The sequence below is a fragment of the Rousettus aegyptiacus genome, unplaced genomic scaffold (genome assembly GCF_014176215.1).
Source record: "Rousettus aegyptiacus isolate mRouAeg1 unplaced genomic scaffold, mRouAeg1.p scaffold_m13_p_2, whole genome shotgun sequence".
In the NCBI taxonomy this organism is placed as follows: Eukaryota; Metazoa; Chordata; class Mammalia; order Chiroptera; family Pteropodidae; genus Rousettus; species Rousettus aegyptiacus.
The window spans coordinates 3,918,914-3,943,079 of record NW_023416295.1 but is presented as its reverse complement, the minus strand read 5'-3'; the positions used below and the strand labels follow the sequence as shown (position 1 = coordinate 3,943,079).

The following is a 24,166-nucleotide window of genomic DNA, read 5'->3' as shown; positions in this document are numbered from 1 at the left end:
TTACCACGTGCTTTCGTTCGAGTCTTGACGATTCACCAGGAGCATAGGCAGGATGTGGACATCCCTCCCCGTTTTATAGATGCGCTCGGTTGGGTCCGGGGAGGTTACGGTGTTTGTCTGGAGGCATGCGGGTTGCTCGGAGCGCAGCGAGGGTCGGGACTTGGGTCTTACAGCCACGTGACTCGCACGGGTGCGGGGGGGGGGGGGGCCCGGCCCGCATCGTAACGTGGCGGAGCGAGACTCCCACGCCCACCGCGTCGCTCTCCTCAGCTTGTTCTCCAGATGCCCCGAACCTCTCGCGCGTCCGTCCTTAAATCAAACGGACGCTCGGATCAGCTCGCCCGCAGGTCCCTTCCCGACACTGAGGTTCTGCGCCTTTGTGGTTTTAAAATTCAAAGCATATCTGAGGCATCCAGTCACCATGAAGTCATGCTCTGTGTGCAAAAAAAAAAATTTTTTCTTAATTAAAGTATGCATTCTTTGTATAATAAGGGTAGCTTTTATTTTTCTCAAAAAGAAAAACAAACAAACAAACACTAAACCAAAAACCAGCAAACTTAGGACATACTCTAGGGATTGAAAGAGTGTAGGCATCACGAGATGCAGAGAAGGAGAAGGTGCCCTAAGCCAGGGCCTTCTTTGCTCTCGAGCTGCTCCCTCATCAGGAAGCTTCTGTCGCTGAGCTGGTCGGGAAGCCTGCAAGCAGAAACGCGTCAGGCAGTTTTCATTCTGGAAAACAGAGGCACCCAGACCCAAAGGCGACGCGGCCGTGTTTAAAGGCAGTGAGGAAATGCCGGTGGCTTAGGTCCCGCAGGCCCTGGCCCCTCTGCTCTCTCCGTGGCCAGCCGAGGGGACTGGCCGCCCCTGACACCGTCCTGACTCGCTCCTCCTGTCCTCCCTCGGCAGATGATTGACGTGTTCTTCTTCCTGTTCCTCTTCGCCGTGTGGATGGTGGCCTTCGGCGTGGCCAGGCAAGGGATCCTCAGGCAAAACGAGCATCGCTGGAGGTGGATCTTCCGCTCCGTCATCTACGAGCCCTACCTGGCCATGTTCGGCCAGGTGCCCAGTGATGTGGACGGTGAGCCTGACGTGGCCCGGGGACACTGGGAGGAGGCGGCAGCTTCCGGAACCAACCTCCGGGGCTCCCCGTTCTGTCCCCCGGGGCAGAGCAGTATTGAAACATTTGCATCAGAACCTGGCATTTAACCGTTCAGTGTCAGCCTGCTGTGCACTGTTCTGGAGGTGGCCTCACGGTGGCTCGGGTGGCCGGAATTTGCCCACACCCGGGTTACGCTGGGCACGTGGGGGGCGTGTGCAAACCGGTGTGTGTTTTGAATGAGCTGTCTAAAGCATCCTCATGATCCTGACGATGGCCCGGGCTTGCTATGTCCTGTCCTTCCACGGAAAAACGGTTCTCACGTTCACCCCGCCCTGCGGGTCACACCTGTCCGCTCCCCGGCATTCTCCCGATCACCCTCGCGGCCTCGCACGGCCTTCCTGGCTTCCTCTGCGGCACCCTCGGCCGAGGTCCGAGACGTGGCTCCTTGTCCGCGCAGTGACGGAAGGGCCTCTCGTAATCGTTAGTCCCCGGCAGCCCTCGGGGCCCTCCGTTTTACGTAAGCGAGCATGATGTGTCGTCCCGATACCCCTCCACGTTTTCCGTCCTGTGGGAGGCAGCTCACGGTCCCCTAAAGAGCAGGTGGGGTTCCAACCCGGCCAGCCATGAGTGCGCATGCCCCGGGAAGGCTCTCGACCTCGCTGCCTCTCGGTTCCCTGCCGGTTCACGCCATCTCCCCTGTGGGACGCGGGCCCCAGAGTCACTCCCTCGGATGCTCGGACCGGGACCCCGAGCCCAGCACGCCTCGCTTACACCCACCGTCCCCTCGGGGGTCTGCCAGCACGCCCCAGCCAAAGCGCTCCATCCCCCGCCCCAGGCTCGGACCTCCTCCGAGGCCCGCAGTCGAGGGTCCATCGCCACGGTGCACACGGCGCCCGGATCGGAAGCTTCGGGGTCTCGTCCTTGCATCCAGTTCGGCGGCTCGTTTTGTTGGTTTTGTCTCCTGAACGTCTTTGGTGTCAACCGCGTTTTATCCTCCCCGCCGCCACCGCCCCGCACCACCCCGCGCCCGCGTGTGTGGCTGCCGGTGGCAAACGCCTCACGCGCCCTCTGGCTCCTGGCCGCCCATGCTGCGGCCAGAGCATCCCCGAGTAAACCGCTTAAAGCAGTTAAATGGCAACGCGTAGTTTCCAGGATGGAGATGAAAGGAACCCACGTGTCTGGTCCCTGCCCGGCAGGTCCTCTCAGCTCCACAGAAGTTTCCGCCCCGACCACGGGGCCCGCGCACATGCCGGGCCCCGTCTGGGTTCTCTGGGCGCCCACCTGTCCCGGTTTACGTAGCCGGCTCCTGCTCTCAGTTCGGGGGCCCTCCCTTCGGTTTAGGGAGCTGCTGCTGGGTGAGCCACCCCAGTTTTTTATGCCCGCGGAGCGCACGGCATGTCCTCCTCAGCACTTCTCACGGGCTGAAAGTTTACCCTCGCGTGGTCGGTCATCCGCCTATCCGAAGAGGCTGCACCTGCCAAAGGGCCGAGTTCCCGTCCACCTTTCCTCCCCCATCCCGGTGAGGTCCCAGGCTCGCCCTAGCTGCTCGGGGAGCACGTGCGAGTAGACGAAGAACCCGCGACTCCGAGGCGTACGCCTGGTTTGGACAAAGCCCTTGGAACGGCGCCCGGCACGTGGCCCAATCTCCGCCACGTGCCCTCCTCCCGGGGGGGGGGGTGCTCCTCACTTCGCCCTCCGGTTTCCCCACCTCAGGAACCACGTACGACTTCTCGCACTGCACCTTCACGGGGAACGAGTCCAAGCCGCTGTGCGTGGAGCTGGACGAGCACAGCCTGCCGCGCTTCCCCGAGTGGATCACCATCCCCCTGGTGTGCGTCTACATGCTCTCCACCAACATCCTGCTGGTCAACCTGCTGGTCGCCATGTTCGGGTACGTGTCGTGGGGCTGGGGGAGCTGGGGGCGGAGCCGCAGAGGCCCGCCCTGGGGGAGCTCACGCTGCAGCCTCAGGGGACCGGCTGGTGGTCTGGAGGGGGCGGGGCCTGCAAGGGACCCGGTTGAGAATCCCACGTGGCCCGATTGGCTGTGCCGTATGCTTGTTTGACACCGAAGACCCGCCCCTGTCACGCCTTCTCGGCCGGTCAGACTCCACGTTTAGCATCCGCGGAGCAGCGCCCCCTGAGCGCGTGGTGTCGGGGTGGTGGCAACTGCAGTGCGGGTGGCCTCGTCCCCGAGGCTCTCCTCTCCTTTCCTGCGGGCGTGCTGGTCTGGGTTCTGGGGCCTAAAGGACTCAGCCTTTGCTTAGTGTAAATACAAGTAGCGAGAGGCAGGAGAGTGACCGTCCTTTGGGGCTTGTGGCTGACGAGGTCGAAGGAGAGCGCGATGGTGACTCTACCGTATTTTTGGTGCCTGTGGCGATTCTCCTGGTGCATTTAGAACACCGCGGTTGTCATTCTCCCTTCGTCTTTCTTAGGAAGGTTTCAGAGAGCCCGGCGTGGCAGTAGCTTAGTTTTATGCTGTTGCTTTAAGGTAGGTGGCGATTTTAAGTACGTGAATCCGCCTGGCACAGACAGACAATTTAGCAAGAAAATGCAAATTTTAAAATTATTTGTTAAACTTTAGGGGGAAGAGAAACCCTTGGTTTAGGCCGAACAGGGGTGCATGCCTCTGGGGACATGACTCATCAGAGGGGCCGCGCAGCGAGTGGCCGTCCGGTTCTCCCGCGCACGGAGAAGTCCTCCCCTAAGCTTCTACGCCATGACCACAGTGATGCTTCAGAAATGTCACTGCCCTGCTTCAAGTCAGTCGCGGGAGCTTTTCAGCACTTCCCCATGGGTGGCGTTGGGGTAATTGCAGGTTCCTCAGCTCCCTCCCCCTCCCCCAAGCCATCTTTGACCCTGGCCTTTGGACACACCTCCAGACTTCTCTCCAGCTGTTTGTCCTGGGCAGGTACCCAGTCATCTGTCCCTACACGGGGTGCTCCGTCATGCCTGACGATTTTGCAAATGCTAGTTAATCCCTTTTTCGGGGTTTCCTGTTCCATCTTGACTTTTTCCTGTCCTGTCCCCGCCTGCCCCTGGAGGAACCAGCCATCATCCTTTGCCCGATGGTCCCCGATGCCCTCTCCTCTTGGCATAGAAGCTCCCAGGGTCCCCAGCACAGCGACGGCCTTCTCCGTGCCCGATACTCGTGGGCTCGTTTGTGAATGAATGAATAGGACAGGTCGTTTCCCGTTATTCAGTTACCAGTGGGAGCTCAGCTACCCAGGCTCTTGTTTCCTGAGAAGGGTCAGTGGTGACTGACAGGCCCGCGAGGGGTCCGTCACGTAGACTGTCACCTTCGTTCTGTGCCACGTGGACTTTAAGAGGGACTGTGCAAGCCCCTCTCCGGCACTGGTCCTAACCGAGGGCCGGGGAGGGCTCAGGAATCGTGGGCCCAGGCGGCTTGCGGGAAGCCGGGCGGTGCCACGCTGCCCGAGCGGCCCAGGTCCGGGCTCGCGGAGAGCGGCAGCCGGGAATGGGTGATTCTGTGTCCGCGTGAGGGCAGGGAAGGGAGAACCAGCTCCCAAATGCGGAGCAAGGGAACGGTGTGGTTCGGGTCCTATTTTACGTGACAACAGATCCTGCTGACCCTCACACTGCGTCCTGGGCAGTCCTCGTACAAACCGACCACTGATGTAATTTCCGCAGAAAGGAGACAAATGGGCTGGCAGCTCCCCACCCCCGACCGCCAGGCCGCACGTAAAGGTTTGGTAAACATTGGGCAGAGTGTGGGGGTGCTCGGAACCCCCCACCCCCAGAGCTTTGTGCTGTGCACTGTCCACGGAAGCTATCCTCAAAGAGCATAGCGACACATCTGTAATGCATTATCTGCATGACAGTCACCAAATGGTAGAACTTGGAGCCCAGCCCGTCGTGTTCAGGTCAAGGGCATGGAAGTCCCACGGCTTGGTGTGGCCCTGGCCACATTGCTGTCCCGCTCGAGCCGCTGCGCTGCACCCCACTGTCACCCCGTTCGCTGCTTAAGTGTGACGGCGCAGGGACGTGCCCTCCCCAGGCCTCCGGGACTCTTCGTTGTTAAGCCGGTGGCCTCGTCTCCTGGGACCCTGCCTGCTGCTAGCGCGGCCTCCCGTGGCCCTCGGGCTAAATCATCGGAGTTTCCGATGGCTGTGACGGCCGTTCCGGGCACGCTCCGCGAGCGATGGCCCCGGACCGTGAGCCGCCTGGCGCCACATCACATTGCCATGTAGAAGCTTCACCGTACCCCACGCGACCTCACGCACAGTACCAGAAATGCACGCGTGGGAATTGAAAAGCCGCGCCGGAGGCCTCTCTCCCGGCGGTGTTTGGCGGGGGAAGGAGGTGGCCGCGAACATCTGCGATCATTCTACGTGAAAGCCGCCGGTCTCCGGAAACGACTGGCTCCTCCTCACGCAGGGCTGTGGCGCTTCGAGGCGCCGCGTCCCGAGGGTCACCCCGCCCCTGCGTCTCTTCCGGGAAGACCTCATCCAGCACGCCCTGACCTGGCGCCGTCCCTCACAGGGACATGTCTCTTCGGTCTTAGGAATAGTATGTTCCTTATACCTATGTAGAAAAGTAGAAAAAGGGTAGATAATCACCGGATGTGGACTAAAGGTTCGGGTGCTACTTCAGCAGGCTAAGGGAGGCTTATTAAGATGGGGTGAAAAGCGGAAAAAAAAGAGCAGGCAGTCGTAATAACAAGAGTAGCTAATATTTATTGACACTTTGCCGTGCGAGGCACACCCGGGCGCTTTACAAGTGCGACCTCGTTTCATTATTAATTATTTTTGCGTAGGTGCAAATCACTTTTATCATCGGTTGTTTACCGATGAGGCCTTGGAGGGAGAGGTGGGCATGGACACATATTAATGTAATAACATAAAGCAATATAATACACTCAGCGGGAGAGGCTGTTCGCCAAGGACTGTGGTTGTGTGGTTATGTTAGAGGAGGGGGTTATTGATTTCGACCAAACCGATGTTAGGGGTGGGGCCACGAGCAGCTGCAGTGAGCAGGGGCGACATTTGCTCAGGGGACCCTGTGCCCGGAGCCCAGAGCCTGGCCCGGGAGGGAGAAGCAGGGGAGACGAAGCTGGCCGGGGGACACTCGGCGACCGGAGGGCGGCAGGGGAGGCAGGGGCTGGGTTACGCAGCGTGTTTTATGCCATGGTACAGGGTTTGGGCGTTTTCCTGAAGATGAGGGGAGGCTCGTGGTTCTTCACACGGGCCTACGTCCTGGGAGGGCCGGCCGCACGCTGAATCGCATCAGCACTTCAAACATCAGCGCGATGGAACCCATCTCTTACCCTTGGCTTTGAACCCGCGCTTTCCGATGCCGCCAGCGGGAGGGGAGCCGGGACGTGTGGACGGAGTGTGCCGCGTGCCACTCTGGCCCTGGCGCTGCGAGGGCGCAGGACATCGGGGTCCCCAGGGGTCCCGGGCAGCACTGGCTGGGGGTCGCTGGCAGGTCGGGGAGGAATAACACACAGAAAAGGTGTGAACCCCGAGAAGAGCTCGGAGGCGCTGACCCGAGTGGCGTCCAGCCGGCAGGCGTCTAATAGCTCAGTTTCTTCTGAAATTCCGCCGTTGTTCTAGCATCTACTTTTTTCCTCTTTGTGAGTTTTTTGCAGACTTTTCATTCCGGTCTGTTGAGCGATCGTTCTATTTTGGTTTTTACCACCAAATGGCTTTAATTACTACGTAAAAAAAAAAACAAAACCGTTTAACATCTGTCGAGCAAGTGACCCTCGCATTCTTAGTCAAACTTCCCTGGCTTTTCCCGTGTATTTCATCAGATGGGGGCGCCGAAGCCTCGTCTTCTGAAATCCCGTGTCCTTTCCCCTTCGGAAAATAAAATCTTGCGAATTTTATTGGGATGATGTTAACTTTGTCGAATCATGTAGGGAAAGTAGACGTTTTTTTTAAAAAAAAAAATGATATCTTTACCATCCAGAAAAAAATATATGATTTTCCATTTATCCAAATATATGTAGTTTCTCTGAGAAGTTTTATGGTTTTATTCGTACGGATCTGGCAGATTTTTTGTTACTTTTTTCTTATCCGTTTATCATGAGTTTTTTTCCTAATGTATTTTTTTTTAGTAACCGCTTTTTGATATGTAGGAAAGCTATCAAAGTTTGGCTTCTTTATTTCAGAACAAATCTCCTTACTGAATTCTTTTCTTTTTATCATGTCATGGAAGTTTCTTATTTCTTATTTATTAAGCGGTTGTCTTAATTTTCTCTTCCCCTTCCTCCTTCTCCTTATCAGAATGAATGTTGAATATTATTGCCAACAGACCGCCTAGTTATGACTGAAATAACATTTTTTCCTTTTGGTCTGTGATGGAGTATGAAAACGGCGAATGATGTAAACGTTCCTAATATTTAGTCATCCTCTGTTCTTTAACGTACCGCTGCATTTCATTTGTGTACAAGGCTATCTGAATCCTGAACTTTTGTTACCTCTCAATAACATTTTCAGCATCGGTGAATTCCTGAAAACTTGTGTCTCTGTCGGGCCCCTGCCGCCTCCTCCTTCTCCCCTGCTCGGAGGATGTAAAGGGCTCATGTGGCTGTGGCAGACTGAGCTCAGTTGGCATCACAAATCTCCCGCCCACTGGGGAGCAAGGGCACAGAGCACCTGGACGTGGAGTTGGAGCGGTCCCTGCAGGATGTGTCTCAGGGAGACGCTGGGTGGTCGCGGGTTGGCAGGGAGACTGAGCCACCTGGGTGGGGGGTGGGTGACGACCCGGATGGGAGAGACGACCTCGGAGCTGCCCAGATGTCGGGTGTGCTGAGGGGGTGCCTTTGCCCCCACCGGAACTCGGCCTCTCCTCTCCAGAAATGGAAAACCATCCCTAAAGAACGTAGAGAATGTTCTGGCAAGGCAGTTGGAAGCAGCACTTGATTTTCGGCCTTGCCTCGAGAACCCTCATGTCTCTTTGGCTGAGTCTGGAGCCGACTCAGAGAGAGAGGGACCAGTCTTGAAGTGCTGCCATGTGGGAAGGTGGCCCGCAGTGTGTAAACAGACCTCAGCAGGTCAGTCCGGGAAGTGCGTCGTTTATGCAAAGTGGCTTTTGGGTATTACCGTCCCATAATCAGCTCGCCTGCCCGCCCGCCCTGGGACATGGAGAAGAGTTTTGACTGTTCGCCCAGAACAGAACGCTGCTCGCTGGGTCCCCCTGCGCCCAGAGGTGCAGAGGGAGCGGAGGCTCCAGTAAGGGGCTCCTTGTGGTCACCTGGCTTGCCCTGAGGAACGAGGAAAACAGCAGCAGGAGGCAGAGTTTTTCAAAACAGCCAGACGCACAAATGCGAAGCCTAACTGTGGGCGCCGGCCTAACTGCGTTCTAGACCAAGGACTGGCGACTTTCTGTGAGGTCAGCTAGGGTCTCCCCTTTGGCCGGATGCACCAAAGAAGCACCCCATCCCCACCTTTCTGTCTTTAAAAACCATTTCAGCTTATGGTCCCCACAAATCAGGTTGGGGCTTGGAGAAGGCGGCAGTTGGCCAGTCACTGTTCTAGAGGGTCCAGAAGACCTGGGATGTTCTCGCCGCCTCCAAGGGGCAGTCGGGATGCAAATCTCTTCCTTCTTGGACCCTTCTCAGCTGCTCCCGAGGGAGGTGGGGACGACTTCCTGCTCCGGGCACCCTAAGTGTCCTTCTCTTCGGGAGGAGTTATTAATTCATTTTGAATAAAGCCCCACCGGACAACATTTACTGCATTAAAATGGATGCAATTTGTGTGTGCGTGTTTGAATTTTGGGTGTGGAAGGGACTGTCAGTATAATCTATTTTTAACTAGATAGGAAAGACTTTAAGATGCTCCTAGGGACAGTCATTTGAATGGTGACACTCCTTCTGGCACAAAGTAGTAAACCGTGTTTCTGGCAAGTTCTTGCCTGGATGGCCGTAATCTGGGTGTGTCCGTCGTCCTCCCCGATGGCAGTGGCAGACGCCCACAGCGCCCTTCACAGACGTGGGACTAGCCAGGGACTTCCGAGGACGGGTAACGATGGATCACGTCAGCCTCAAAGCAACCCGACCTACGTTAGGAAGACAGGCCGGAGAGCTGCTGGGTTCGGCTTGCTGCACGCTCACACCTCACCGCCCCGTCTGTTGTTCACTTAAAAAACGGACCGCTGAGAGCTGACACGGGGCTCAGTCAAGGAGCGTTTTGCATGCCCAGTATAAGCGCTCACGTGTAGATGTCCAGTAAACATTCGTTCCCACCCCTTTGAAGACCACGCCCCGTGGAAGAGGCTCTTGCCGCAAAAGCTGCCCCGCACGGACCCCAGGACCCAGCGTAGACCTCGGAGGCGTCCGACCCATCAGTGAACGCCAAGATAAGCGAAGCCCAGCTTGCGAGCAAAAAGTCACACCCGTGAGCGCCGTAGGTTAGTGATCCGCTTGTGCGTGTGACCTTCTCTGAGCTCGAGATGTTTACGTTTTAGATTGTCATGCGTCAAGGGGCAGGAGTGAGGTCTCCAGCCTCTCCGCCTCGTCACCTCTTTCAGGTTTGGACTCTGAAGTGTTACCAGAATTTAGCGAATTCAATGCATCTCCACTCAGGATTTGCTTGGCGAGATTTCAAAGGGTTCGTGGCTGCCGCTTTGGCTCTAGGAGGGGTGATTGGATATTAGCAATTAAAGTAGCGTGGATTGTTGACCTTCACAAACAGTGAGATGCTTCGTAGGTATGTTTTACTAAGTATTCCCATCAAATACTTTTGAAATACAGCACAGCTCAAACCCTTTTTTTTTTTTTTTTTTTTTTCCGAGATAGAGGGCAGCTCGAAACATTTCATGGTCCGCTTCGTGAGGTGGCATCGTGTAAGGGAAAGCACACAGAGGCTTGGGCAGCAATGCAGGGCCCGAAGGGACCTTGTCACTCAGATGATTTGCTGTGCCTCAGTTTCCCGATCTGTTAATCGTAGGTGATAACAGGACTTACATCCTACAGAACTGTTCGCAGATTAAACCAATTGATAAAAGTAGGCAGCTTAGAACAGTGTCTGGCTTATAAGTGTTATCTATCTTAACATTCTTGGGTTAACTCATGACTGATAAATCAGTGGTATAATCAGACATTTTCATGATAAATAGATTTTATTATTTTTTTCCTAATTATGTAAGTAATTCACGTTCATTGCCCAGTGCTCGGAAAGCACACGTAAAAGAGAATAAAGAGCGCCCATGACGGGATGCCGGAGATGACCACCATTAATGGCGCTGTACGCAGTGAGATTACGTTGTAAGTTACTAGTCTGAGCCTCACTGTTTTCACGTAACGTATGTGATCGGCGTTTTCCCAAAGTGTGAAACTCGGCTGCAGACATAGCTTTTAAGGGCTGCATAACGCAGTCGTGTCGACGAACCGTCACGTGTGACACATCTTTTGGCGTCCAGCGTCCTAGGGGTTTGGCCCATTCTGCTGGGGTGGAGACTCGGGGCAGCTACGACTCGGAGCGCTGCGGCAAACGGCCGTGCGTGCACATCCCCTCAACGTCCGGTCCGTCCTCGGTGTCTCCTCCGTCTCAGGCGAAATTTCCAGAAGGAAAGCCACCGAGTCAGAAAGACGAACATTTCAAAAATTATGTCTTTCATTTTTAAATTATAGTTGGCATTCCATATTATATTAGTTTCAGGCGCACAGCATGGTGGTTTGGCATCTATGTAACTTACGAAGTGACCACCCTAATAAATCTAGTACCCACCTGTCACCATACATAGTTATTACAATATTATTAACTGTATTCCCTGATGTGTGGTACTTCACATCCCCATGACTATTTCGAAGGACTCATTCGTCCTTCTTAATCCCTTCCCCGTTTTTGCCCTGCCCACCCCGAATCTAGCCAACTATCACTGTGATCTCGGTGTCTATGAGTCTGTTTCTATTTTGTTTGTCTATTTTGCTTTTCAGATTTTACATACAGGTGAAATCATACGGTATTTGTCTTTCTCTGTCTGACTTATTTCACTTAGCATAATACTTTCTAATACTTTTCCATGCCACCACAAATGGTAAGATTTCATTCTTTTTTTGTGGCCGAGTAATATTCCATTGTATATATGTACCACCTCTTCCTTACCCAGTTGTATATTGATGGGCGTTAGTTTGCTTCCATATCTTGAATATTGTAAATAATGCTGCAAGAACATAGGGATGCATATATCTTTTAGAATTAATGTTTTAGATATTTTTCAGATAAAAACCCAGAAGTGGAATTTTATTTGTTTATTTTTTTGAGGAACTTCCATACTTGTCGTTTGTCAATTAATTGATGAGAACCACCTTGACAGGTGGAGGTGATATCTCATTCTCTGATTATTAGCGATGCTGAGCATCTTTTCATATGCCTATTGGCCATCCGTACATCTGTACATCCTCTTTGGGAAAATGTCTATTCAGTTCCTCTGCCCATTTTTTACCTGGGTTGTTGATTTCTTTTGGAGTTCCGTTATGTGAGTTCCTCATGTATTTCGGGTAGTAACCCCTTATTGGATGTATCATTGGTGAATATCTTCCTGTCTGTTTTGTCGATAGTTTCCTTTACTGTGTAAAAACCTTTTAGATTGATGTAGTCCCATTTGTTGTTGTTGTTGTTGTTGTTGTTTCTCTTCTGTTTGCCTTGCCCAGGGAGATATGTCCAAAAAGATATTACAGAGAGTACTGTCAAAGAATGTACCGCCTGCGTTTCCTTCTAGGAGTTTTGTGGCTTGGGGGCTTACATTTAAATCTTTAATCTGTTTTGAGTTTGTTCTTATGGGTGGCACGAGAAGGCGGTCTGATTTCATTTTTCTGCGTGTGTCTGCCCAGCTTTCCCAACACCGTTTATCGAAGAGACTGTCTTTACCCAAGTCCACATTCTCGTCCCTTTTGTCACAGATTAATTGACTACATAAGCGTGGGTTTATTTCTCGGCTCTCTGTTCCATTGATCTATGTGTCTCTTTTTTAAATGCTAGTACCATGCTGTTTTGATGACTATATCCTTGTAGTATATTTTGATGTCAAGTACCATTGATACTTCCAGCTTTGTTTTTTCTTTCTCACGATTGCTGTGGCTATTTGGGGTCTATTGTAGTTTCACATAAATTTTAGGATTATTTGTTCTAGTTCTGAGAAATTCCATTGGCTTTTGGATAGGGATTGCATTGAATCTACAGATTGCGTTGGGCGGTATGGACGTTTCAATGCTCTTAATTCTTCCTAGCCACGAGCACGGAATGTGCTTCCATTTATTTCTATCTTCTTCGGTTTCTCTCTTCAGCGTGTTATAATTTTTCAAGTACAGGTCTTTTATCTCCTTGGTTGAATTTATTCCTAGGTATTTAATTAATTTATTTGTATTTTTTGATGCAATTGTTAACGGGAGAGGGATGAACATTTTTAAGGCCATTGATGGATGATAACAAATCACTTTCCCTAATCGTTTACAGTTAAACTCTCACAGCGTGAGGGCAAAATATTACTACGGGAGCATCTAACATAATAATAGACGAATGGAAAAAGAGAGTCCTCGGAAGGTCTTGAAATAAAAATAATTTTTAAGTTCATTGGACATTTTTTGTGTGCGTGATCAAAAACAAAAACACACACACACAACAAAACCAAAGCCAGGCACGACTCTGGCGCCGACTGAATTGGGGAGCACCTGGTGCCGAGCCGTGGCCCTGGCAGCGGCAAGGGCACTTCCCTCCTGCCTGGACCGGAACCATCGCGGTGCAGTGGTGGCTTTGAGCCAGCATCGCTGCGCCTGGCGGTCGAGCGACAGGCGCGCGGAAGCCGCGGCTTGACCCTGTCTCCCCTCCCGCCAGCTACACCGTGGGCACGGTCCAGGAGAACAACGACCAGGTGTGGAAGTTCCAGAGGTACTTCCTGGTGCAGGAGTACTGCAGCCGCCTCAACATCCCATTCCCGTTTGTGGTCTTCGCCTACTTCTACATGGTGGTGAAGAAGTGCTTCAGGTGCTGCTGCGAGGGGGCGCGCGCGGAGCCGTCCGCCTGCTGTGAGTGGCAAACCCTGCGGGGCCCGGGGTCGCGGGCTCTGACTAGTCCCCGGGGGGAGGGGGGGCGTGCGGGGTCCACGCCGCAGCAGCAGCGCCCTCACCTGTCTGTCCGTAAAGCTCAGGCAGCCGGCCAGCCAGTGACTGACTCGAGAGACAGAGTCCAGAGCGGGTTGAGAGCACCTCGCCCCGCCCCGCAGCCGGGAGAGCCCTCTGTGGGGGAAATAACTTTTGGACAGACACGATGATACAGTAAATAGGATGTGGAATGGGCTTGATTTATGATACTTTGTTTTTGCTGCCCGTTGCTGCTGCGAAATTTACTCCCTGGGAAATATCCCCCTTGACTCCAGCAGGGCTCACGACTTTTCTGCTCGCCCTTAGGGAATTAGAAAGTTCACAGTTACTGGGGTGCGGTGGGGAGGGTGCAGCTTCTGGGCCAACTTCTCCATCAGGCCCAGCTCCAGAGCCTGTGTGCTTCAGGGTCCACGGAAGTCTTTTAAAAATCAGAAGAAAAAGAATGAACTTTTAGTCCACAGAAAATACATTGGTAGGTATGTGTCTTTATACCGACCCAGCCATTAGATAATTTTAGTAATTATTTTTTTTTTAATCCGGGGAGGGACTCATGAGGACAAAAGTACCCGAGGGCCTGGGTGGCCGACGTGGCCTGGTTTGCCCAGAACCGCCCCGTCTTAGTACTGAGCATTCTGCGTCTGGGGAGCGCAGAGGGGCTGGGGTGCATTAATGCAACACATCCGTGGCAAGCACCTACCACGAGGCAGCTTGGGGGCCTCGTGCCATGCTGGAAAAGTAGAGGTTATCCGTGCCCTTGACCGTAATTGAGACGTGTGGGAAGCGCTAATTTTAAAAAACGGGCAAGGCTCCATGATGGCCGCACCATGGACACTTTCAACCCCAGACTAGAGTAAATCAGGGAAGACTTCCTGGAAGAAGGGGCTATTTAAGCTGAGACCCCAGAGGTGATAGGGATAGGGGCAGATGCTGGAGGAGGGCCTCGGAGTGAGGCGCGCCCAGGGAGAGGAGGACGTTATGGAGGTCAAACGAGGGGGACATGGGGACCCAGGGACCCAGGGCTGCAGCGCTGCTGACAAAGGGCCCCGTGCTGTGTCCTCCAGCCAGGTTCTAGCTCCTCACAGTCAACCTAGAGAGTGGGGAGCAGGGCAGCGTCTCGAAGTGTGCCCCCCCCCCACTGGGACACTAATGGTAAAAAAAAAAAAAAAAGTCTCTGTTAAATGGAAAAATGGATATCGAGGGCAGTTGGGAAGGGGGCGATCTAAGGCAGAGTCTGGTGCAAATAATTAAAGGACACGGTTAGGTCGTTCTCGGCTCCATGTCGGTTTCGGCCGGGGCGAGTGCGAGGTTTTCCGCCCCGTCTGGGCCTTGGCCACAGGTGCCGTGTTGCTCAGGGGCCGCTGGGCGAGTGCGTGTGCCTTGTGCTCTGGCCTGGCCTCCGTGGGACCTGGAGGCGGCCCCCGACTTCCGTCGGTGGAGTCACGTTGCGCGTTGGGTGGCTCATCGCTGTCACTTCGTGCCACCCAAATATTTTGATGATTCGGAAAGTAAAAAATACAAGTTCCACTAACCTAAATATGGTGATTGGTGGCAATTAAGAACAGTTTAACTTGCCAAGCACCATCAATTTTTTTTTTTTGCGATGTTCTTCGCATAGAAACGGAGGCAAGTTACTGATGGGTACGACCCTCAGGTCGGTCCCAAAGCACTGCTGCGGTGTCCCTGGAGCTTCGGTCCCCTAAAGTCTGGCTCTCGGAATGCAAGCCCGTGTCACGGTCTAAGGGATCCTATAGCCTGCTCTTCTAACAGCATAATTTCAAGACATTAAGTGTCACTTTATGAGATGTCATTAGCTATCACACGTTGTAATTGCCCTTCTTGATGAAGAAAAGTGTTTTGACAATTTCAGGAAGCTGCTGCCTTTCCCCCCATCATTTTGCCTTTGAAGACAAAGTGAGTAATTTCTAACTAAAAGGATGAAATGTCTTTATGTCAGAGATGGAATTAGAAGTCGAGACCTAGAATTTGATTATCCTCAAAGACCACGCCCAAAGGTCAGAGGCATGTGATGATGTATCTCAGAACGATCTTTGGTTGTCTGGAAGCCATGTGTGTCTTGGATAAGTGTCTCCAGGGCATAGGGGAAGGCTCAGGGGACAATCTATGCCTTCAGATTTGGAGTCAAGTGCAGAGTCAGTTGAGGAGATGAATTGTCAGCTAGAGCTTCTGGAAATAAGTTTTATATTTTTTTTCTTGCATGGTTCCAAAGAAGAAAAAACAAACGATGGATAAACAGTGCAGTGAGGAAGGTTTGGACTCAGTATAAATTAAAAACAATGTCTAACAATTAGTGACGTCTAGGAAAACTATGAGTAGTCGTGTGAGGTAGTGAATTCCTCAACCCTAAGTGGATCTAGTCAGGGGGTGTATGTGGAGGCTATGTGAGATGAAAGTCCCCTCTCTAAAGATGCCCTGAGCTCAGTCCAGGGTCAACAGAGCCAGGAAACTCAGCGTGTAAGTGAGAACAACTCAGTCCTCTGGACTTAGCTGGAGTCAAGAAGGCGGGACGGAATGCATCCCATTTTCCCAAAACTTACTGAATGATTAAGCACGATATGAACATAAAAATGGCAACAGAGCCCTCAATTTGGGCAGCAAATGGACAGGAGCTTCAGCTAGAGGAAGAAAACAGGTCAGAGGGGACCCTGGCAGGCCGACGGTCTTAGGACAAGTGGGGGCACAGTGTGCACCCTCGACTTCCTTTCTCCACAAACAGTCCTTATTCTCAGGAAGGAGCCAAGAAGTAGGGGGCGTGGGGGACCACAGAGGGACAGGGCCCTTGTCCACCCGATCGGCGGTGATGACGAGGGAGGGCACTGAGAGCCCAGTGTCCTCACTGGACACTCGGAGGTGGCCGGTCTCCTCGGAGACCTCTGAATCCAAACGCCGCAACGCTCTTGGGCTTGCCACGGCCTCTCGTGGTAATTCATTTCCTAAATTTACCTCTCGTCTGCCTCTGCTGATGGAGAAGCCATGGGATTTAAGCTCAAAATTGTTCTGCTTTGGAGGAAAATGCAAGATTTTTCAAACAACTTTCAGAAAAGGTAGAATCCAAACTTTCATTTTTGGTACTTTTTTTGGTGACACCTTCAATTAATACCAAAAAAAAAAGTATTATATTTTTATAAAATTTAGTATTTTCATGATTGAAAAAATACTCGATTTTCATTAATAGAACATTTGAAAAATGTAGAAAAACACAAAGAAGAAAGAGCAAGGCACATGTCACCCAGCACCCGGAGAGAAATGTTATTGGCACGTTAGTGTTCACTCTGCTGTTCTCGTCTGGGTGTGTAGTAATTTGACTGCTCTGTGCATATACATTCGTAATCTAATTTGTCTCTTTAACGAATAATGCATCATGGCCATTTCCCACATCCATAAATGTAAATCCGCGTGACAGTTTTTAACTGGAATAGTCCGTTGTGTCGCTGGACCTTAATTAACTGAACCGATCCCATGTTGGTAAGACATCGTTTTGACTCTTTTGTTATGATATAAGACTGTGATAAACAATTTTATGCATTCCTTTTTGAGCACATCGGTGATTTTTTTTCCCTCTGAGTTGTTTCTAGAAGAGAAATCTCTACGTGTAAGTCTTTTGCTATTGTCTGTCCCCACCGCTCTTCCCCCGCCCCCTGGGACTGTAGCAATTTAGATTTCCCAGGATAGGGAAAATTTGCTTGTCCAAATCTTTACCAACACGGGGCGTGGTCGTTGTTACAGACCTACCGATTTTCTGGATTGGTGGTGAAAACGGCCCGCCATCATTTCCACCAGCATTTCCTTGACTGCCGAGAAGCTGGGCAGTTCTTCCATGGTCACTTGTCATTCTCGATCTTCGGCCACCTGTGTACAGGAGACCTCGGCCTTTCCTCGCTGGTGTTTTATGTACTCCTATTGGGCTTCCACCTGCTTTAGTTTGAGGGTGATGCATCGGAAATTACGTTGCTAGGGAAAATACAAAAGACTTTCAGTTAGGAAATAGTTTCTAAAGTGAGTAACCACCATTTAAAAAAATCCGAAAAAAAAAAAATAATCAAAGAAGAAGGAAGAGAAAAAAAAAGAATTCTGAATTTGCTGTGCCTACAATTTTCTTCAATCCCGCCACGTGCTTAGTGGCTCCGTCTTTGACTCCCAGGTGACTCTTCTTAAATCCAGGGAGATTATATAACTCCCCCTAAACGCTCAACGTGTCGATGAACAAGTTTAAAAGCACAAACTAGATGCATTTACTCCAAGTGGACACCTGCGTCCAGAACGGAGGATGGCCGTCCATCGCTCCGGTGCCTGAGGCCAGGCGACATTTCGTTCTGTTCTTTTGTTTTGTTGCATCTGGAAGTCAAGGTGCTGGAGGAAACTGAGCGGAGGGTCTTGCTGGAACGTGCTGTGGGCTCGTCGGGCAGCACGCCCTGGCGCAGGCAGGGGGAAGAGACTGGATATAGGCATGTCCGTGGGGGTCTGCGCCCAGCCCTCGGGGGGACGGGCCGCGCTGTCGTCGGGGCTTCCTTGCCTCTTCCCCAAACTTCCTGCCCCCATTTTAGGTCGAGGCTAGTCAAATCCGTCAGTAATTATTCAGCACAGGGATCAGTTTCGCATTTTTATGTCATCAAAATAGAGGAGGGGCGCATGGGAAATGTGGGAACCACATTCATCAGTGAAATAACGATGACGCTCAGTCACAAAACCCAGAGGCAGGCTTTGGGTCGAGCTCTGCTCGGAATCAAGATTGCATCCTGTCCCATGCAGACTGCTCGGTTCCTCGCCGTTACTGAGAGGGTCACTAACGTCCCATTGCTCGGCTGCTGTCACTAGCAGGTGACGTCAGGCAGATCAGCTTGTGCAGGACGAATCTGATTCTCCTGCTTCCGGAAGCACAAAATGCCCAACGGGTGTTGATTCGGGGGTAAGGGGCAAAGGAAACAAATCTGAATGTTTTTCTTTGTCTTTATTCAAGGTTCGAAAAACGAAGACACCGAGACTCTGGCGTGGGAGGGTGTCATGAAAGAAAATTACCTCGTCAAGATCAACACGAAAGCCAGCGACACCTCGGAGGAGTATGCCGGCCGTTCGTTTCTGCTCCTTGGGGCACCCCCGGGGTCCGTGTGCCCGCAGAGCGTGGGCGGCTTATCCGAGCCAGCTCTGTCAGGAGGTTACATGAGAGTAATAGCACCAAAAAGATATTGCCCGGGCGATCGAAGGTGGCAAACGCATACATGCATGTCAGCCTTTCAGGAAGGGTCAAAGCCACCACCCTGCCATCCCGATGGGCCTCCAGGGCCCTGGGAAAGAAAGGCGTCTTTGGAGCCTGCAGGGCAGGGCCTGGGAACCAGGTGACAAGAGCGAGGTCCCTCTGCCACAGCCATAGAGGTAGATTCTGGGAAGACCACACAGGTCACAGGCAGTGGGCAGCACCTTGTGGTGCCACACACGGACCTCTGCCATGAAGCAGCGAGGTCGGGGGATGGAAAAGCTCCGTGGTTGGCCCGTCACCAACTGCCCCGGAGAAGTCTTGAGTGTCACATGGAGTCGTCATGAACATCCCATAGCTCTAGATACATCCATAGGAGGTCCGCCAGTAACGTGCTATGCGGGGCCTCGGGGGTGTGCCCCTGTACTGTGTGTGGGGGTGGGCACGGTCAAAGGTCAGATGTCACAGACACTGAGCGCCCCAAACGCATGTCGAAATCGCGCTCTGACGAAAACAGTAAATGTAAGCACAACAGATCTTTCCGTCAGGTCCCGCACGGCTCCTGGGGGTTGGGGGGGGGTGTGGCATGGGACACTGTGCTTTTTCTTTGGGTGCCGAAGCAGGTGCCCTAAGCCTCCTGCGTTCCTAGACTCTGAGGCTTGGGTTTCAGAAATGAGGGACGAACCTGATGGGTCATCTCTCACCACCCCATCGGCACAGGCAGACTTATTCGCTGCACTTCTAACAGGGCTGAGAACAGAATTCTGCTTCGCTTGGGTATTAGGAAGAAAGTAAACAAACAAACAAACAAACAAACAAAAAACATAAATGCAACTGACATCGATTTAGTGAAAAATGAAAACGAACTGTATTTTGTTCTTTAAAAGACTGTAAAGTGGAGCCTAACAGCCCTTTCTCAATTTCTCTTTCTCTCTCTTTTGTTCTTTCCCTTTTTTAAAAAAAAATTTCCTTGAAGAATGAGGCACCGGTTTAGACAGCTGGATACAAAGGTACGGTTCTGGCGATAGTTTAAGAAGTATTATTTTTATTATCTCTATTATCATTGTGCTTCCAGTTAGAGGTCAGTGGCTATGGTCCAAAAAGACAAGAAGTTCATTATTTAGAAAGGAAAACAGGTGTGACTGTTCGCATTTGGCGCTCTATGCTCGCCGCTGACGGGCCGGGCGCAGGGCGGGCCCGTGGCTCGGTCGCTCCAGCCCACGTGGCGTGGTCCTGAAGTCCCACTTCCACGGCCTCCGATGCCTTGTCTGTCTGACCCAGGACTGCCTCTCTGTAGAGTCAGGCGGAAGACGCCGGCCACCCCGGGGAGAACCACAGAGGCCTGGAGAGTGGCTCGGGAGCCTGGGAGCCTTCCTGCCGGCCTTCGGTGTGGCTCGAATTTGTCGCCCATTGGATGTGAAGGGTGTCGCGAATGCACACGCTCGTGGGGCCGCGCCGGGCGTGGGGAGAGGGTGTCCGCACCCGCCCCGAGGGGGAGAGCCAGAAGCCGTGGTTAGGCTCGGCCGAGGTGGCAGTCGGCTCGCTAACATGGGACCACGTTAGGCTCTGACGAGGAGCTGGTACCTGGCACTTTATCGTGGTACCCTGGAGATGCCATCGAGGGTGGTGACATTCACGTCGCCTCCCAGGGCCTCGCTGTTTGGCAGCCAGACAATCCTGCCTCCAGCACCCAGCACCTCACCCGCAGAGGGTTTTGCTGGGCACTGGCGGAAGGCGCCCCAGCAGACCTCCCGCACGAGCACGCACCAGGGTCACAGTCTCTTGGTGATTAATTTGTGGTATGGACCATCAGGTCCCAGCTCCTGAGCTCTGGGCTCGTGCAGGACGGTGGGTCCGTGCCCGGTGCCTTCCTGGCCCCCCAGTTAGTCTCTTCCTCCCGAGTCGCCCCCCCCCCCCCCGCCTCCCCTGGAACTGTCGGCTGTGTATATTGGTATCAGCTCCTCGGGATGATGGTCCGTTCTGTGCCGACAGTCGAATGTTCTCGCCACAGTTAGCTATTGCCGCGTAACAAACGACCCCGCACTTCGGTGGCTTCACACAGCCGTTTTATTTGCTCTTGCTTCTGCGGGCCAGGAATTTGGGCCCGGCTGGGCAGTTCTGCTTTACGTTTGCTCAGCGGGCCTTTCCGGGCTGGATTCAGCTGGTGGCGAGGCCAGGGTCTCGCTCCTCGGTGTGCCTCCTTGTGACCCCTCTGATCCCTGTGGCTTGGGCTTGTAACCTACCTTTTGATGTGAGAGTGGCGCATGTGTACAGGGAGAAGGGGACAGGTGGCAGTCACCTTTGGAGACACGCTGTCACGCACGAGTATGTCTTCTTGTGGCCACTCTCATTCCGATGCCACATGCGTACCGATTTTTAATAGAGTCACCAGAGAGATGCCTATTTCGTTAGAGTTGAGTACTGTACACACGTGGTCATGTTAGGACGTATATCATGGCCGTGACGTGAAGAGGAAAAAGGAAAGTGCTGGACATTTTTAAAGATCAGAGGAAATTTATAGATATGAAAGGCGCTCTAAGGGACCGTATTCTAAGATTAGAATGTGCAATCTATAATGCACATAAAACCTTATGATCTATTCATTGTTCTGCATTGTACATTTTTGTTTAAATGTATTGTCCGCTGCATCTATACCTAAGCCACAAAGCACATAATATGTACTGAGCACCTTCCACGTGCCGGGCGCTGGGCTCAGTGCCATCAAAGCAGACACGGCCCCTCGATCTCACGAATGGACGCTTCGTTAAGTGGTTTGGGACCGGAGCGTTTTCAGGCTGAGCTGTGTCGGATTAGGGAGCGGTCACGATTCTCTAAGCGGTAGCCACACACATTCCGGATTGCCTGGGCGTCGTGTTTGTAGAGAAAACGGGCTCTTTTCATTCATTTCTTTGTTTTACGTGCGGGTTCGCCTCGCCGGTTTGGGAGGGCATTTTTGGAAAGTCGGCTTAGGAGTCGGGCCGAAGCTTCCTCAAGCCACGCCTGCCACTGAGACCCCTGCCAGGCCCGGGTCAGGGGTCATCGGACAAGCCGACCTCCAAACGGCGAGGGTCTGAGGGTGGCTTGGGTTTGTCGCAGCATGGAGGTCTCGAGACAGTCCCCCTGCTCACCTACTGGCTGGCCTCCAAGAGCGAGGAGGCAGGAGCCACCGAAGGAGGGACAGGGGCCTGAACAGTGGGGGTGGCGGGGGTGGCGGGGGTGTGGGCTGAGGGAGTCACGCACGATGAAGTAATGGAAGGCTGTCCGCACACATGTGCGAGCCAGGGGTCTCCGGGGACCTCAGAGACGTGCTTGCCGGCCCCCTCGGTGTCCCCCTGGCCGCCGAGCTCAGCCGCTTCCTGGCTCCCACCAGAAGCCCACCTACACCCTGCATTTTGCAGGGTTGGGGAGAAATTGGGTGGGTCCCACGGGAGACTGAACTTCACAGCGCAGAGCGAAGACCGTCCGTTGCCCGTGGGATTCCGCTACCTCCCGCTTCTCGCCCGATGCCCTGCCCCGTCTCTCCTGTTTACCCCTCCTCCGTCCTGTGCGCCTCATCTTCTGAGCAGCAGAGAAGTCTCCTTCCCATCCACAGGGGACTTTAGGGATGGTCACTTGTTTCTTGAGCAAGCTCCTGGAGTGAGTGTATGCCCTAAACAGGTGCGTCAACAAGCACCCTACATCAACAGAGGCTCCCGAGAGCCCCTCCTGTGAATAGATAATGTACCAGAAAACAAAGTCGTTGACGATTGACCTTAAGTCTGTAAGGAGGGATCTGACTATGCCTTCCTCCTTTAGGCGGCCACCGGCCCTTCTGGTTTCTTTTTGTTCTCTAAAAAAAGAAATGTAAATGATGAGGTCGTTACTGGAAATAAGCCCAAGTTAAACACAGGTTTTTCCTTGAGTTAGAGATATAGCAAGTTAGAAACCAACTTATAGAAATGGCATTATGTCTACAGCTTTTATCAAGTGTATCAATATGGCGTATAATTTAAAATGAGCTTCATGCATTACAAGTAAACTTGTGAAATATGCGTGTCTCAGAAATAATTTTATTATGCCTTTTATAATTTATACTGGTTTTTCGTGAGGGGAGACATTTTATTTGCGAAAACTTGATTTATTAGTATTTTGCTTGTATCAAAGCAAGACTTTATTGGCATCTTATAATTTCATTAGTATTCGTTACATATAACGTTATAATTCATACATATCATTTCTCTGCGTTCTTAAAATCTGTTGTTTCTAGTGGTTTGCGTTTGAGAGAACGTAATGCTAACTGGTGCTAATGATCGTTTGTTAGTGATGCGATTTCAGAACGTGAGCTATGGACAGAGTCCGAAATGTCATGTCGCTCATTCTGCCCTATTCCAGCCATGCACCAGACTCACTGTGTGCGTGTGAGTGTGTGCGTGTGTGCGTGTGTGCGTGTGTGCGTGTGTGTGTAATGGAACAGCTATAGAGCGATCATTTAAAATTCAGAGTTGGAAAATTGACCCTAAGACCAGTTCTATCTTTTTCCCTTTCCAAGCTTAATGATCTCAAGGGTCTTCTGAAAGAGATCGCTAATAAAATCAAATAAAACTCGTGGACTCTGATGGAGAAAAATCTAATTATAACAAGGTAAGCCATTGTAATGCTTTTTTTTTTTTTTTTGCTCTGTAAATTTATATATTCTAAGACTAATTCAAAATTACGATCTTTTTCTCAGTTATTTCACTTTCACATACTATCAGGTTTGAAAATAGTGCACCATGTGAAAAATTCAAACAGCGCGGGGCGGTGGGAAGGAACCGGGGTGGGGGGGCCCTCTTGTATTACTTTCCCCACCACCCGGCTCCCAGGCCGAGGCCGCCACAGCCAGCACTGGGTACACGTGGTTTTTTTTTGCAACCTGTGTAGCTATTTTGGCATTAATTGAATCGAGGTCCCCCTATTCTGAGACTCGACATTTTTTTTTTCTTCCTTAAGTCTCTGTCGTGGGTGTCATTACAGATCGGTGCCTCAACCATGACCCTCAGTCACATGAGACATCACTATGTTTATTGCTGTGGGATATGGAAATGTGTGTTTGTTTGCTTCGCTATCGGGAAGTGTACGTTGATCACATTTTACTATCGAAGATGTTTTTAGTAAGGCATTCAAGGTCTTTAGCAATAGCTCGCTTGCGCGATAAAAATGTAATTCAGTTAAATGGCAAAGTTGAACCCAAGGCTTTGCTCTATGATCTTACTATTTACTTTAATTATGATTTCCCATGATCTGTTTAAATTCTGAAAACAAGTGTTCAAAATATTGCTAGGGGCATGAAGAGCTAGGGAAAAAAAAGCAGTGGACATGCCATTTGACTAGAATTTTTTGAGAAAGTTATTTGCAAGGAATGAAAACATGTGACTCCCGCCCTTCCTCCCTCCCTTCCTCCTTCCCTCCCTCTCTCCTCCCTTCCTCCCTCCCTCCTTCCCTCCCTCCCTCCTTCCCTCCCTCTCTCCCTCCCTTCCTTCCTTCTCTTCCTTTAATATTTATCGAGGGTCTATTAAGTGCTGAGGGAGCCGTGCTGGGGCCTGTGCTCAGGCACTGATTATTAAATACTCACACTGCAGAATTTCTGTTTATGGAGCAATTGTGTTACAGGGTAATTGTGATCATCAAGTTCCTTTCAATATTTCTGGTCACTCAATGCTTTTCCTTTGGGTTCTAACAATTATAGATTATATTAAAAAGCTCTCTATCATGGAGAACTTGGTTAGAATAAGATTAATGCATATTTTATCTAATCGGAAAGGCAGGTATAGCCTCT

At 51.8% G+C, this 24,166-nt stretch overlaps 1 protein-coding gene across 1 annotated transcript in view; it reads left to right on the top strand.

The window, feature by feature from the left end:
- Positions 1 to 24,166, top strand: part of TRPM8 (transient receptor potential cation channel subfamily M member 8) — a 66,939-nt gene that overhangs the window by 38,842 nt on the left and 3,931 nt on the right. Inside the window, exons 19-24 of the mRNA XM_016158956.2 lie at positions 907 to 1,078; positions 2,813 to 2,990; positions 12,898 to 13,088; positions 18,139 to 18,238; positions 19,349 to 19,382; positions 22,901 to 22,992. Coding sequence (XP_016014442.2) covers positions 907 to 1,078; positions 2,813 to 2,990; positions 12,898 to 13,088; positions 18,139 to 18,238; positions 19,349 to 19,382; positions 22,901 to 22,951 — 726 coding nt within the window. The 3' untranslated portion in view covers positions 22,952 to 22,992. The remainder of the gene's footprint in view (positions 1 to 906; positions 1,079 to 2,812; positions 2,991 to 12,897; positions 13,089 to 18,138; positions 18,239 to 19,348; positions 19,383 to 22,900; positions 22,993 to 24,166) is intronic.